This window comes from Nicotiana sylvestris, chromosome 2 (assembly GCF_000393655.2).
Source record: "Nicotiana sylvestris chromosome 2, ASM39365v2, whole genome shotgun sequence".
Lineage (NCBI taxonomy): Eukaryota > Viridiplantae > Streptophyta > Magnoliopsida > Solanales > Solanaceae > Nicotiana > Nicotiana sylvestris.
The window spans coordinates 108,436,876-108,453,191 of NC_091058.1; the positions used below are offsets into that span (position 1 = coordinate 108,436,876).

A 16,316-nucleotide genomic window follows, 5' to 3' on the forward strand; every position below is an offset into this window, starting at 1 on the left:
TTTAGCTTCCGTAAAAGAAAAGAGAAGAGAAAAAATTACTGTAGTATTATTTCACAGGGACCCCGCTGGAGTCTTGATAAAGTAAGATCCGAAAGATTAATAAATCCCTTAACTTTTTCGTCTAAGTATTCTTTGCGTGATTACTGATGGATTGGCTTTCCTATTTAGAACAATAGGTAACTTTTATGTATAATATATAGAATCCTAAAAATTATTTGTTGAATTATACAAATGATTTGCCCTTGATGTCAGGAGAAGTAAAAGCTGGGTGAAACTGTCGGTGGTAATAGTGAAGAGAACCTAAAATTGTTTAACGTCAGTTACACAAAGCGAAGCACCACTCTGCTAAAGAATACTATACTACTCCCTAAAGAATACTATACTATCACTCTCACTTCTCCTCCATCTGCTCTGTTCTCTACTTTACAGCCACTTCTTGTTTCTAACAATTCTCCCAATTTGCTAGACTAGATTCAGTCTCCATTTCTCATCAAATGCTTCCTCCTTACCCAGACGAGTCCCAAGAAGCCGATGAAACCCTACGCAAACCTCCCAAAGCCAATAACAACGACTTTCTCAAGAATGCACTGAGCAATTTCCAGTACCAGATTTCTACACACCCACGTTTCTGGCTTTTCACCTTCTTCCTCTTCTTCCAACTCGTTGTTCTCATTTTCACCCGCAATTCCCCCTTCCCTTTTTCAACCCACTCCCCACCCCACCACTTCCCTTCAGAAACTGCATTATTTGCCGACATACAGAGACCCCCCCATCATGATCCAAATGTTATTTATCCATTCGGAGATCCCCAATGCGAGTATGGTCGTGTTTATGTTTATAATCTCCCTTCCAAATTCAACAAAGACTTAGCTTTAACTACCTGCGACGATCTAGACCCATGGAAGTGGCAGTGTGGACTTGTCACCAATGACGGATACGGAAAAAGATTAACGGACCTCGCCGGAATCTTGCCGGGAAATCTCTCCGCAGCGTGGTATCGGACAAATCAGTTCTCATCGGAGGTAATATTTCATTACCGGCTTTTAAACTACAGATGTAGAACAAACGACCCGGATTCTGCTACTGCTTTCTACATTCCGTTTTACGCCGGACAGGCAGTAGGGAAATACCTATGGACGGATGAAATTGAAAACCGTGATTTGCTTAGCAATAAAGTATTGAAATGGGTCCAGAGGCAAAAGTACTGGAAAAGATATAACGGGTCGGACCATTTCCTGACTCTGGGTCGGATAACGTGGGATTTCCGGCGATTAGGTGACCCGGAGAAACTGTGGGGTTCCACTTTTCTCAATCGGCCACAGATGCAGAACGTTTCGCGTTTCACCATCGAGAGGGCTCCGTGGGATGCAAATGATATCAGTGTACCTTACCCTACTGGATTCCACCCTCACTCCGAGAAAGAACTCAGGGAATGGCAGAACTTTGTGCTTTCCTATAACCGCACGAGTCTTTTCACGTTCATTGGCGCGGCGCGTGGGGATATCAACAGTGATTTCAGATCGAGGTTAATGAGTTACTGCAGAAACGAGTCGGACTCGTGCCGAGTCGTGGATTGTGCCGTGACTCAGTGCTCTAACGGTTCGTCAGAAATCCAAAAAGCACTTTTGAGCTCCGATTTTTGCTTACAGCCGAAAGGGGACAGCTTGACTCGGCGGTCGGTTTTCGATTGCATGGTGACCGGTTCAGTGCCGGTTTTTTTCTGGCGACGAACGGCTTACACGCAGTACCAGTGGTTTTTACCGGAGGAACCGGGGAGTTATTCGGTTTTCATAGACCCGGAAGCAGTGAGAAATGGAACGGCGTCCATTAAGGAAATATTGAAAAGTTACAGTAAAGATCAAGTAAGGAAAATGAGGGAGAAAGTAGTAGAAACAATTCCAAGAATAGTGTATGCAAGGCCAAGTGGAGGTCTTGGGAGTGTAAAGGATGCATTTGAAATTGCAGTTGAAGGAGTATTGAAGAGAGTCAAGGATGAAAATGAATGGAAGGAATACGTTGATATGGGCAGTTGAAGATGATGAGTTCATAATTTGGGAGATTTGATGAATGTAAAGTATATAATTCTTTCCCTTTATATTGAGCTATAAGCATAATCCTATAAATATAGGGACAAGTTTGAAGCAGGATGGGTAATTCTGTGTGGCTGCTGCTGACATGATTCTCAGTTTTTAGAATCAGCTTAGGTTGCTGGATGATGGCGAGCTCGGATTTTATACATGTATTATGTACCAAATATTTCTAGAAATTTGTGTTAAGATCAGACGAATAAGTGAGGACAAGTCATGTTAATCTGCAGGTAAGAGTTATATTGATCAGATTTTGGCAATTTCTTTTCTGATTTTGTCTTTCAGTTCAATGCACTAAAATAAGGGTTTATTGAGATCAACATTTCTTGTTGTCTCTCACATTTATATTTATAGTATGTATTAACCTTTCTACCTAGTGCAGACAAAGTACATTTACCTTATCGTTTGTATCTAACAGTGTTTAGCTTCTCGTCGAGAAAACATAGCCCTAAACTTTAAAAAGTAATGCATTTTCATTCGCACTGAATGTAATGTCGTATCTGCTTAGCTTAGAATGTGACTTTAGCTAATAGAACAATTTTAGAAGGCAAAATGGCATATTTTGAAAGTTTACATTACTAATTACTGAAACAAAAGGAAAAAAAATTAGAGAAAAAGCTCTCGTTTGAACTTTAAGGACGATATAATAAAATTATTGCTTAAACTCCATTAATAATATTTTCATTTGGGAAAAGGAATTGAGATCGTTTGCTGATATGAAAGAAAGATCGAGGTAATTAAGTAAATGACATAATTCAACGTGCATTAAAAAGTATAATCTCTAGCGGAAGGAAATTAATGCGTTTGATATGTCGATTGAACTTTTCCTAAAATCTCAGGAACTTCCATAGACATTCAACTACTTCATTGGCAAGAGATATTTTTCCATCACTTCCGTGTGTTAAAATGATTTGAAATTTAATTGTAATCACCGTATTAAAATTTATCCGCTAATTAATACTTCCTTCATTTCGATTTAAATGATACATTTTCCTTATTAGTCGGTTAAAAATAAAAAAGACACATTTTTATATTTCGAAACAATTTAATTTTAAACCTTTTATTTTATCCACTTTAGCCTTTGAAAAACTTTTATGACCCACAAATCTTTTGCTCCTTAGGACCACATGTTTCAAAAATATTCTTTTTTTTCTTAAATTTTGTGCCAAGTAAATAAGATCAAAGAAATGGTACAGGAATAACATAGTATTTGTACCAGAAATAGTAAAAAAGTCGTACTCTTTGTTCTCTTCTCAACTAGTTTAACTAATAGTGAAGGTACAAGTGCTGCAATATCTCATATAACTTGAGAAAGCAAATTAAAGCTGTGGTAAAATGCATAAACCAGACCAAAACATGTCAAATTAAAGATGTACATCGTCGGAGTAATATGCATCTTGGTGCCATTCCAGAAGCTCATGGGGGTGGAGGGAGGAGTTTCCAGGAGCTTGCTTTGCTTGGTAATTATCACTCGATTTGGGTGTAGAAATCTTGGCTTACAACCAGCCAATGAATATAGTTTGCTTGGGGATTATGCTAATATCAAGAGCATAGCAAACTTTGACCCGACAGTTGATAAGCTAAAATAATTCTTTGAAACGCATGGGAATCTTAGAAGCATTGGTGAAAGTTTGATTTCTCGCCTTGTCCCATTTTTTCAACAAAAAATATTGGAGCAGCATAATATATATTAACCTCTCGTTCCTTATCATGTCCAGCTTTTATTTTAATAAATTAAAGGAGGAAGAGAAAAATGATTATTATAAGATGGACTGGTGGAGAATTAACTTGGGGCACAAACAAAAGAACGATGTAACTAACACATAGGACCATTGATTTGTTGACTCAGAAACTTTGTTGTATACTTCACTCTCTATTTTCTTTCTACTTGTAGCTCTGAAACTTGTTTCCTCAAGTCGAAGACAACATATTAATCTCCCACCAACCCCAGCACTTAAACTTCCTATTATAGGCCATCTCTATCTCTTAAAACCACCTCTATATCGCACTCTTGCTAATCTCTCAACTAAATATGGCCCTGTTTTCTCTCTTCATTTTGGTACCTGTCTTGTTGTGGTAGTGTCCTCCTCGTCTGCTGCTGAAGAATGCTTCACCAAAAACGATATTGTTTTGGCCAATCGCCCTCGTTTAATGATAGGCAAATACATAGGCTATAATTATACTACTGTTGTTGGTTCACCTCACTGGCGCACCCTCCCCCGCCTCTGCGCACTTGAAATTTTCTCCACCAACCGTCTCAACAATTTTCAGCCCATTAGACAACATGAAGTCAAGCTTCTTGTTCATAGAGTGTTTCAAAACTCGGGTGGGAGTTTTGGGACCCCTGTTGAACTCAAGTCCAAGTTATTTCAGATGTCGTACAATATTATCATGAGAATGGTAGCTGGAAAGAGATATTATGGTGAAGAGGTAGATAACGAGGAGGCAAACAATTTTCGGGAGCTTGTAGAAGAGGTTATTTCATATGGGGGTGCATCAAACCCCGCGGATTTCATGCCTGCAGTATTTCGTTGCTTTTTCAGGAGTATGGAGAAGAATTTGGCCAGGCTTGGTAGCAAAATGGACGCGCTCTTGCAAGGTTTGATTGATGAACACCGTCGTGATAATAGCAGAAATACCATGATTGATCATTTGCTTTTTCTGCAAGAATCAGAACCAGAATATTACTCTGATCAAATCATCAAAGGAATAATATCGGTAAGCTCTCTTCACTGCTGCATCTCCCACTCTATGTTTAAATTGAGAATCTTTGTTTAACTTAGCCACAGGCTAATCATCCCAATTCTTGACTTAGTGAATATTGGTCCACACATATTATGTGTTTTGTTCTGGGTATCTGTTCTAGGCAACAAGATATTAGAATGTCCCTATTGGTTGAAGGATTGGATTGTTGTCTCTTTATCTGGTTTGGCCAATCCTTAGCTCGTGGGGTTGAAGGATTGGATTGTTGTTTCTTATGTGATTTTGTCCAATCCTCATCTCATGAACTAGCTTGTGGTTGAGTTAGGCCCAATGCCCATTTTCTTGACATGATGTATATAAAAGGCCGCATCAGGTGCTTGAAATTTTTATAATTATATATTTATACTAAGGTCGAAGCAATTGTCACCAAAACATAGTATAGTTGTCTTGGTATCCACTGATTTAAAGTTCTAGATTGTTTCTGCATATAGAAACCTGGGAATATCAAAATATCAACTAACAAAAGCAGTTGCCAGACACTTTTCTCATTAACTAACAACTGCAGGTCATGCTGAATGCGGGACTGAAACATCATCTGTAACAATAGAATGGGCAATGTCTCTTCTACTCAATCATCCAGAGGTGTTGGAAAAGGCCAAAGCTGAAATAGACGACCATGTGGGTAAAGATCGTTTAGTGGATGAAGCAGATTTACCCAAGCTGAAATACCTTCAAAGTATTATTTCAGAGACACTTCGATTGTACCCTGCAGCACCAATGCTAGTGCCTCATGAATCATCTGATGATTGCACGGTCGCTGGCTTCCACATTCCTCGTGGCACGATGCTATTGGTGAATGCTTGGGCCATCCACAGGGACCCCTTACTTTGGGAGGACCCAGAGAGCTTCAAGCCAAAAAGGTTTGAAGGTGTGCAAGCGGAATCATGGAAGCTATTGCCATTTGGAATGGGAAGGAGAGCGTGCCCAGGTTCTGGACTTGCTCAATGTGTGGTTGGTTTAGCTTTAGCAACTCTAGTGCAGTGTTTTGAGTGGAAAAGGGTAAGCGAAGAGGTGGTTGATTTGACGGAAGGAAAAGGTCTCACTATGCCAAAACCCGAGCCACTCATGGCTAGGTGCGAAGCTCGTGACATTTTTCACAAAGTTCTTTCAGAAATATCTTAATGTTTTGGGAGTCTGAATTAATAATGTAAAATGTATTTTCATTTTCTCATATAATATTGCACTATCTACATTTCTGATATGTCATTGAGATACTCCGGATCAAATATATGTGGTACTCTTTTTAACAGTGTAAAAACTAGAAACAAAGATAGTCAGTTACAACTCCCAATTGCAACAAGTACTCGGAAATGTTTGTTCTTCAGTGGAAAGGAAAATAACATCATTTCTTACAAGGCAGGAACTGACCAAATATGTAAACTTGCTGGTCTCCTCACTGTTGAACCTCCTTCCACGCTTCACGGAGAAGCTGGTATCTGACAATATTTCTAGCAGGTTTTGCTAAATTTGGATAATCCTTGAAGCTATCAGCGAGGAACGAAGTAAACGGTGAGTCCAGCTCATCAAGCTCAACATCGCTGGTGTACGTTTTCTTGAGTACAGATGACCCCCTAATCTTTGGAGCTTGATTGCCAACCTTCTCTATAAAAGTAGTGAGAGACAATGCTGGAGGAGATGTATAGACAGGCAATGTGAAAGTGCACGGGAAGCTAGTCAGCAATTCTCCAGGAGCATCTGTTACATCCTTAATCAGGAAAAATATTGTGTAAGAAAGGGTATGTGACTTCAGATTAGCTCCATAAATAGGACAAAATGAGATGGAAAACTTACTTCAGAATCCAGGGCCTCAAAGACATTCATTGGAATTGGATCAGGACGGAAATCATCTGGAACAAAATTGGTGAGAACTCTTTTGATCAAAGCTGGACCAAATATTGGGCAGACCTAGTAACAGCAAGTTCAGAAACAAGTATGGAGAAAATAAATTTACTAGAGACTGATCTGTTGATAAATTTTAAAGGGAAATTTGGACTAACTTCTTTTCTTGTGGATGCATCTATGAGCATTTCAAATGGAAGCATCATGAGGTTGCTCAATGCATTAAGGAGATGAAAAGCCTTGAATGATTCTTGTTTCTTGTCATTCCCAAAGATGTTATTATACTCGGGTGAAACTTCATCTTGAAAGCCAATAAGATCTGTAAGCCATCCAGACCAGCTCCCAACCTATCAACAAACCAAAATAGTCATGATCGATAAATAAATACTCCCTTGAACCAAAATAGTTTTTGTTTCCCTTCTAAAGAGTTAATCAAGAGATCTTCAACTTTTGAGAAAAATTGACACTTGTAATATTTTCACGTATTTTTAAGGGAAAGAACTTAAGCAGTGGAAACTACATGTGCACTACCATATCTCACTTCTAATAGGATGCTGCATATTCTCTCCAAATACTGGTCATTGCTATTAGTGTAACTATGCTTACATAATAGAAGTACATGATATAAATATAATACTTGAAGAATGAAAAACCAGCATGAAGCTAGTCATGGTTAAGCTAACTTTTTCTACTCACAGCATTTTTCAACTGTGCACCAGCACCAAAGCTTGATTTTCCTGCTGGAATTGGAAGGATCTTACGGTCACTTATAGGATCAAATATTGGATCTGTTGGCATTTCTTCGATGGATTCACGAAGAATAGCATTGAACATTGCCACATCCAATCTACTCACCAACTGCTTCATTACCTGGAAACACAATGAATACATTTCACAATAAGCCATTGTTAAAGAAAGAACAAAATGTTGGAAAATTGGTTAATGACTAGAACCACAAATCACTCAAACAAGAAGTGGAAGTACAAGTGAAATGAAGTGGATGCTTATTTGAAAAAACAGAAAACACCTCATTCTGATGAATCAACTCACCAACTTTGGCAGAACAGGTAAGCAGCCACATTTATGGCCGCCTGCCCGAAGTGGACAAAGCCTTTCACAGGCATCTTTCAGAGCCCTTTTCCAAAGTTTTACAGAAAATTTGCCCTGCTCTTGATCACCCAATGAATTTCTACTCTCATATGTTTTCTTCACCCTTGAGCCCCTAGTCTTACTAGTTTTTGCAGTCGAAAACTGCATATGTGGAGTCAGAGTCTGCAGGCAAAAATAAGTGACTGAACTGTAAATAAAGTAGCACTTGTTATGGGAGAAAAGCTCAGAAAAATTAGGTGATCAACCTGCCACCAAAGAGACTTGGTGATTTTGGAGAAAATCCAGGCTTCAAGCTTTTCCAATGCTTGAGTGAATGATTCGATGTCCTCCCAGTTATAATATTGCTTAACTAAATGACTCTTGTTCCCTTGGCTAGCAATTGATTTGATGCTTTGCTGCATATATATTTTTTCCAACGCAGACCTACCTCTGTTGCCAGTAGTTTCAGTTGGTGCCCCTTCATTAAATTGCACTCCTGCAGCAGCCTGACTGATGATTGCTCTTAACATAATGGAATTCGACAACCAGAAAGTTAGCCTGTTTGTGAAAATAATAAAATTAGAGAAATCCTGTAAAGTTTCCAATTTTATCCTTAAACATATTTGTTTCAACATATTGATAAGCTGTTTTTTTGGGTCCACTATCCACTTAATTTACAATCAATGGAAGATTGATGCTGATCTATTAATTAAAAGCTGGAAAATTAGAAGTACCAAGAAAATTAAGTAGCTAATAAAACAATCAATCACAAGAGTGTACCTTGGAACGTCGCTTCCACATGCTTTTGAGACCAAAGCTAATCCTGAGACAGCGGCTCTAGCAGCACTTGCCTGTTTAGCAGTGGATTTTGTTCTCCAAGCATGGAGATAAAATCTAGCAAGGCGCCTGGCCGGAGTGTGAACTTTGTTCATTGAACTTCCATGCTCAGCAACTACAGAATAAAGGCCAACTTCAATAGCTGCAGCTTCTTTCAGTTCTTCCTCAAGCATCTGAATTCTAGATTCTGATTCAGGTTTACTCTTTGACATAACGTTTGCAGGAGCCCTTTTTTCAGTTGCTGAAGTACTGGTAGTATTCTTTGGTTTTTTGTCCTCCACTACTGTACTTTTAGCAATACTACTAGTTTCTATTGTTGCGTGTTCTTTCATTTCTTTCTTAATAATCTCTGTGTTTCCCAAAAATACATTTGCACTTGCAGAGTCTCTTATCTGAACAGACTTCACTGCCTTCAATCGACCATGTGTGATCTGAGCTCCAAGAGCTTTACGAATGGAACTCATCGTACCTTGTCTTTTCATACTTTTAGCTATTTTGTTGTCTGACAAGTCTCTTGTGTCATCGAGGAACAGTTCGTCCTGTCCAAAATCATGTTCTGTTGTTTCATCCGCACTACTTTGACTGTCCACACCTGCCTGAGTATGCATATGTGAAGACGTAATTTTTGATATCAATCTGTCAATGTATTTTTCTTTAGATATCTGAGTATTTTCTTCAGTTTTGCTCATTCCGCTGGCTGCCTCTTCATGCATGTCATTCTGCAATTTAATGTCAGTAAAATCTTAAGCAGAAAATAACACTACAATGGACAGAAAATACAATTAACAATGGTATCCCATAATTAACCTTATCCTTAATTCATTAGGTCCTCTACTGGTACATAACTAGTGACATTGCAATCTAGATCAACTACCACTTTAAAAAGCTTGATTTAATGCTTCTTTTTCATTTCCCCTTTCTGTTGAGGAAGAGGGAGGCTGACATTGGAGTCAAATGTCTAGTTGTTACAAGTGGCCTATAGGGAATATAAGCCGAAAGTTCCCGGCCGGAGAAAAGTAGAAGCACGATATGAAACTAGATTCATAGGATCCTCAAGCTGCAGATAAATTTCAACCAAAACCGTTCAGATTTTCCATGGAATTTAAATGAGGTTGAGCTAACTGAATGCTTGTTAACCAATAGGATAATGAGTTTAACATCAATACATTATAGTGTTTTACACAATCATATAAGTTAAAAGATAACTAATGATAATCGTCCATAATAAGCTGAAAAATAAGGCAGTTTTGTCAGTCAAATTAGGTGCTACAATAGGTTAAAATACACAATCCTAAGGTAATTTAACTCAAGTACCTTTACAACTCGAGATGGTGAGGGCCATGCCACCTTAAAAACAGAAGAGTCATAGTCCACAAGGAAGAATCATCATCAGTAAAAGAAGCACAAGCAGTTAATCATAATGATGGAATTTGATTGAATGTGAAATACCTTTACATTGTTAGATGGTGAAGCCCAAGCAGCTTCAAAAACAGAAGAGGCAAAAGTTGAGGATGAATGCGACGAAATATCATCATCAGTGTAAGAAGCAACATCCGAATCATCTTCAGCATCATCAATCATTAAGTCTGATTCTTGTTTATCTTTTGCTGGCTGAACCTTAACATATAGAGATGGCTGCAGCAAGCTTTTTGAACTCTTCTTGCAGTTTAAAGGAACACTAATAGCTAATGTTTCTTTGATAACTCCATATTCTGCAAAATTAATTGAAGCTGTCCCCAAGAGTTGACCTTGAGCTGCATTCTCCTTTGTATATTCATACAGGGAGAACTCCAAATTATTCTTTAGAAATTTATCTTTGGATTTTTTCTCGCGACATAAAGTTAAGAATAAGGTGAAAGTCTTGTTAATTTCAAGATAGTCATCCTCAACAGAGGAAGTCACAAATCCAGAATTGCGATCGCCATTTTCCCACTGAAGTAATACTGACTGAACAGACCTCAATGATTCTGATGGGGGCCATGGCCTAATCGACTGGATATGTACAATGTAATCAATTTGGAAAGAAGCACCCTTTTTCTTCTTCTTCCCAAGACCCATGGCTTGATAGTAACTTGCAACTCTCCTTCTCTGAACTTAATTCAACTAAGACTAACCAAAAACCAAATTTGTTACTAAACCTTTAAATTTGAGGGTACACTGAATTTGGCTTCTTTGTGGGAGACTGTTTGTTTGGAAAATAATGAGTAAAGAGGAATGGAAAACGAAGATGAACAAGTTATTATGCGTGCGTCCAACTACGTGACAGAGTTGACAAATGTACGTGACTTAGGACTAATGTCTCTAACGCACTCTCCACCGGCCAACTTTGGGAATTCTACTTACTAATTTTGTGGTTTGCCACTAATATTGACTAATGCCTAACCATTAGCTAAATTAAATACTGTATTCGGTTTGGACTAGATAATCTGTTACTTGTTCTTGTGCATTCATCTGATTTGTGATTATTAACGTAACATTAACACTTACCTTTTGAATAAGCTTTAATCCCTTTTCCTCAAGGTACAAGGGTTACTGTATGCTATTGATATAAAGTGGATAAACCAATCCCTTGCTGATCTAGCGGTGTTGTTACCATAAGAATACATTTTTGATTTCCCCTTTTCTTCGATGAAAAAGAACTATATGGGAGGGGCCGGCTAGATATTTTTTCATTTGAGAATTCTAATTGAGTGCCTTTTTAAGTGCGCTATAAACAGTTAAGTGATGTTTCTATTACGCAAAATACTTTAAACCACCTTTAAACTTGGCTTAGATTATTAGTGTCCTCCTAGAACTATGTCCGGTCCTAACTACCTCCTACACTTGACTATATGAATTTAGAAACCCCTGATCTGCCACATGGCATAGCAAGTGGTATTAAGTGCACCATGACGCGTGAGAGAGCTCTCAAGTTACTTTATGTAGAAAACTTTATTCGTTGACTCAAGTTACTTGTCCTTGTAAGTAGCGTATAATAAATTATTTTAACTAGTTTTTTGTGGGAATAGAGCGCGCGCGCACACACATACAAACACACACACACACACACACACACACACATATATATATATATATATATATACATATTTATAGTTTTCTTTAATTTTTATGCAATTTTACCTGTTTATAAATATTTACTGTAATTATATTATTTTATAAAATATTAAAAATTAAATACCATGGGGCTTACGTCTCGCTGAGACATATGCAAAATGCCTCGCTTTACACCGTTTATAACATCCTCCATTAAAGCCAAACGCAAGTTCATGCATTTCCCTGGAGGATGTTATAGGGAAATAAAAAATATAGGGAAATGTATGAACTTGAGTTTGGGTAACGGGGGATGTTATAAATAGGAAAATTGTTGCCGTTGGGATGTTATTTGGGGGCCTATATTTGTTGTTTGAGAGCTCTCTCACGTGCCATAGTGCACTTAATACCACTTGCTATGTCATGTGACAGATCAAGGGGTTTCTAAATTCATATTGTCAAGTGTAGGGAGATAATTAGGATCAGGTATAGTTTGGAGAGGATACTAATAATCTGAGCCAAGTTTAAAGGTGATCTAAGGTATTTTACCTTTCTATTACAAACAAAAAAAGATAATTTTACTATATAATTTCAAATAATTGAGTGATCATTTGATTATGATGGTGTCCATCTCATTCAAATGGTTTGGTAGCCAACCTTATTGAATTTGTATTGGTTTGGTAGCCAACCTTGTTGAATTGGTATGATTTGGTAGCCAATTTTATTGACTTGGTTTGGTTTGGTAACCAATCTTGTTAAAATTGTGAAAAGTGTGTGCAAATTGTCAAATATTATAGACTTTAGAGAGTGAGGTTTTGGCTATAAAAGGAGAGCTTCAACTCTCATTTCATCACACGAACAAAGAGAGAAAAGAGAGAGAGCAAGGTATTCCATAAACTATAAGAAAATAGTTTGTGAAGAAAAATAGAGTGTGAGAGATATTGTAGTAAGGTGGAAAAAGCAAAAGAGTGTTTATTTCTTTTGAGGGTGTAGTGGTCTCAAGAGTACTTTTGCTCGTTACTACACAGTGTAAAATTTCTCGCTATAGTGATATCATTTGCTCTTCTTGGCCGTGGTTTTTCCCTTATTCAGAAGGGTTCCACGTAAAATCTTGGTGTCATTATTGCTGCATTTCTATTCTTGCTGATTTAACCATAACTTAGTGTTCTGCGTTTATCACTAATGCCATGAATACCATTTTTACGGGGTTTATTCCCAACAAGTGGTATCAGAGCCAAGGTTCTGTCTGAGTATACTCTGTGGTTGCAACACAGTCTGAACTTCCACATCAGAAAGAATTACTTTGATCTCATAATAAATAGTATTTGTATTTGTGATAAACGATGGAAGCCAATACTAGTAGAATGGTTACTTTGAATGACACAAACTATGCCATTTGGAAGGACAAAATGGAAGATTTGCTCTATGTCAAGAATTTTCATCAACCTGTCTTCGCTACTATAAAGCCTGATAATAAATCAGATGAAGAGTGAAATTTGTTAAACATGCAGGTTTGCGACTTTATTAGACAGTGGGCTGACGATAATATTTTGAACCATATTTTTGGGGAGACATATGCTCAGACCCTATGAGAGCACCTTGAAAGTTTGTATGCTCGAAAAACTGGAAACACAAGATGTTTTTGATAAAGCAGATGTTGAATTTAAAATACCATGATGGTTCCGCAATGACAGATCATCTGAATAATTTTTAGGGGATCATGAACCAGTTATCTGCTATGGCCATTAAATTTGATGAATAAATTCAAGGCATGTTTCTACTTGGTTCCCTACCAGATTCTTGGGAAATTCTTAGAACTTCATTATCAAATTCTGCTCCGGATAGTGTGATCTCTATGGATCTTGCCAAGAGCAGCCTTTTAAATGAAGAGATGAGAAGAAAATCTCAGGGTTCCTCCTCTTCAGATGTCTTGGTGACTGACTCTAGAGGGATAAGCAAGAATCGGGGTTCTCAAAATAGAGAACATAATAGAAGCAAATCCAGAAGCAGACTTAAAGATATTGAGTGCTATCATTGCGGGAAGAAAGGGCACACAAAGAAGTTCTGCCAGATTTTGAAAAAGGAGAATAGAGACAAGGAAGAACAGAAAGAAGATGACAATCGTGTGGCCACCGTCACTACAGAAGATCTTGTTACCGTCCTTGATGCGGATCTGATAAATATTGCTTGTGATGAGTCAAGCTGGGTTGTGGACAGTGGTGCCGCATCTCATGTGACATTAAGGAAGGAATTTTTCTCATCCTATACGCAAGGTGACTTTGGAACTTTGAGTATGTGTAATGAGACTATATCTAGGGTGGCCGGTGTTAGAACGATTTGTTTGAAAACTAGTATTAGAACTAAACTAGTTTTAAACAATGTAAAACATGCACCTGATGTTTGTTTGCCCTTGATCTCTATTGGTGTTTTGGATGATGAGGAATATGTCAGTACCAATGGTGCTGGAAAGTGGAAGCTCACTAAGGGTTCCATGATTGTGGCTAGTAGGAAAAAACGTCGTGGTCTATACTGGACTACGGCCTCTGCTTGTATTGATATGGTGAATGTCGTTGAGAGCAATAACTCTTCAACGTTATGGCATAAAAGGCTTAGCCACATTAGTAAGAAAGGACTAAATGTTCTGGCCAAGAAGAAATTGTTGTCAAATTTTGAAAGTGCAAAATTAGAAAAATGTGAGCACTGCTTGGCTGGAAAACAAAAAAGAGTTTCTTTCCAGTCTCATCCTCCTTCAAGAAAGACAGAGTTGCTTGAGTTGGTGCATTCAGATTTATGTGGTTCAATAAAGACAAGGACTTTGGGGGGTACACTTTATTTTGCTACCTTTATTGATGATTGCTCAAGGAAACTTTGGGTCTACATCTTGAAGACTAAACACCAAATGTTGGGTATCTTTAAGTAGTTTCAGGCTTCAGTTGAAAGAGAAACTGGAAAAAAGCTGAAGTGTATTCGTACTGATAACGGTGGTGAATATTGTGGATCGTTTGACGAATACTGCAAGCAACAAGGTATCAAACACCAAAAGACTCCTCAGCTTAATGGTTTAGCAGAAAAGATGAACATGACCTTGATGGAAAGAGTCAGATGTTTGCTTTCTGAAGCAAAGTTGTCGAATTCCTTTTGGGGTGCGGCTTTGTTGACCGCCACACATGTTATTAATCTATCCCCTGTGGTTGCTTTGCAAAGTGATGTTCCAAACAAAGTTTGGTATGGCAAGGATGTTTCTTATGACCACTTGAAAGTGTTTGGTTGCAAAGCTTTGTACATGTGCCTAAAGATGAGAGGTCAAAATTAACTGCCAAGACAAGGCAGTGCATTTTCATTGGTTATGTCCTTGATGAGTTTGGTTACAGGCTATATGATCCAATTGAGAAGAAGGTCGTGAGAAGCCGTGATGTTATCTTCGTGGAGGATCAAACCATTGAAGATATTAACAAAGCGGAGAAGCTAAAATCTCCAAGTTCTGAAGGTTTAGTTAATCTTGATCAAATTCCTCATACAAATGCGGATGACATTGGAGGGCTCAATGATGATGGTGATGCCCAGAACCATATTCCAGATCAGCATATTAATGGTGATGGTAATAAAAATGCTAATGTTGATGAGGTAAATGCTCCTACTCACGAAGCTGTGGACGAGTTAGATATTCTACTCAGGAGGTCTTCTAGACCTCGTACTCCTTCCTCCCGTTATTCGCCCAATGAGTATGTATTACTCACTGATGGGGGAGAACCTGAATGTTATGCGGAGGCCATAGAAGATGAGCACAAGGATCAATGGATTGAAGCCATGCAAGATGAGATGAAATCTCTGCATGCGAACCATACTTATGAGTTGGTGAAATTGCCTAAGAGCATGAGAGCTTTGAAGAATAAGTGGGTGTTCAAAGTTAAAGCTGAAGAACATAGTTTGAAGCACAGATATAAAGCTAGATTGGTTGTCAAGGGATTTGGTCAAAGGAAAGGTATTGACTTTGACGAAGTATTTCTCCTGTCGTGAAAATGTCCTCCATTCGGACAGTTCTTGGTTTGACTGCCAGTCTTGATTTGGAGATTGAGCAGATGGATGTGAAGACTGCTTTTATTCACGGTGACTCAGAAGAGGAGATTTATATGGAACAACCTGAGGGCTTCAAGGCAAAGGGTAAGGAAAATTTTGTATGCAAACTTAAAAAGAGTCTATATGAATTGAAGCAAGCTCCCAGACAGTGGTACAAGAAGTTTGAGTCTGTTATGGGGGAGCAAGGCTACAAGAAGACTTCTTCAGATCACTGTGTGTTTGTACAAAGATTTTCTGATGATGACTTTATCATCCTCTTGCTATATGTGGATGATATGTTGATTGTGGGCAGGAATGCTTCCAAGATTGATAAGTTGAAAAAACAGTTGAATAAGTTTTTACAATGAAAGACTTGGGTCATGCTAAGCAGATGTTGGACATGAGAATTACTCGTTCGAGAAACGAAAGGAAGCTTTACTTGTCACATGAGAAGTACATAGAACATGTACTGGAGCGCTTCAATATGAAAAGTGCTAAGTTGGTTCGCACACCCCTTCCTAGTCAACTGAAGTTGAGCAAGAAGATGTGTCCAACAACAACAGAGGAAAAAGAAAGAATGGCCAAGATTCCTTATTCCTCAGTCGTCGGAAGTTT

General features: G+C 38.2%; 3 protein-coding genes across 4 annotated transcripts; 2 read left to right on the plus strand and 1 right to left on the minus strand.

The window, feature by feature from the left end:
* Nucleotides 1-234: 234 nt before the first annotated feature.
* Nucleotides 235-2,488, plus strand: LOC104238469 (xyloglucan galactosyltransferase XLT2-like). The gene has a single exon (XM_009792825.2). It carries the CDS (start codon nt 495-497, stop codon nt 2,031-2,033), a length of 1,539 nt encoding a protein of 512 aa, XP_009791127.1. The 5' UTR covers nt 235-494; the 3' UTR covers nt 2,034-2,488.
* A 1,435-nt stretch (nt 2,489-3,923) lies between these two features.
* LOC104238470 (cytochrome P450 81Q32-like) lies at nt 3,924-6,051 on the plus strand (the record flags this gene model as incomplete). Its single annotated transcript, XM_070168125.1, is given in 3 exon segments — nt 3,924-4,805; nt 5,356-5,365; nt 5,368-6,051. Coding segments are annotated over 3 exon segments (1,497 nt in total), but the record flags the coding sequence as incomplete, so codon positions are not given.
* Nucleotides 6,052-6,056: 5 nt separating this feature from the next.
* LOC104238468 (uncharacterized) lies at nt 6,057-10,945 on the minus strand. Of its 2 annotated transcripts, XM_009792823.2 has the most exons (9): nt 10,065-10,945; nt 9,930-9,962; nt 8,559-9,334; nt 8,045-8,336; nt 7,740-7,961; nt 7,386-7,559; nt 6,848-7,036; nt 6,642-6,755; nt 6,057-6,555 (listed from the first exon to the last, which is right to left on the minus strand). In XM_009792823.2, the coding sequence occupies exons 1-9, from the start codon at nt 10,671-10,673 to the stop codon at nt 6,244-6,246; spliced, it is 2,721 nt and encodes a 906-aa protein (XP_009791125.1). In that variant the 5' UTR covers nt 10,674-10,945; the 3' UTR covers nt 6,057-6,243. The 2 variants fall into 2 exon arrangements, with proteins under 2 accessions (XP_009791125.1, XP_009791126.1); XM_009792824.2 differs by lacking the exon at nt 9,930-9,962.
* Between the last annotated feature and the right edge of the window lie 5,371 nt (nt 10,946-16,316).

What these genes read in the sequence shown, in the direction of transcription:
- LOC104238469 (XM_009792825.2), top strand. Translation starts at nt 495, where the DNA reads ATGCTTCCTCCTTACCCAGACGAGTCCCAAGAAGCCGATGAAACCCTA.
- LOC104238468 (XM_009792823.2), bottom strand. Translation starts at nt 10,673, where the DNA reads ATGGGTCTTGGGAAGAAGAAGAAAAAGGGTGCTTCTTTCCAAATTGAT. An exon ending in CACCATCTAACAATGTAAAG is followed by an intron (nt 9,963 to 10,064) that starts GTATTTCACATT and finishes TCTGTTTTTAAG; the next exon opens with GTGGCATGGCCCTCACCATC. An exon ending in ATGCATCCACAAGAAAAGAA is followed by an intron (nt 6,756 to 6,847) that starts GTTAGTCCAAAT and finishes TGCTGTTACTAG; the next exon opens with GTCTGCCCAATATTTGGTCC.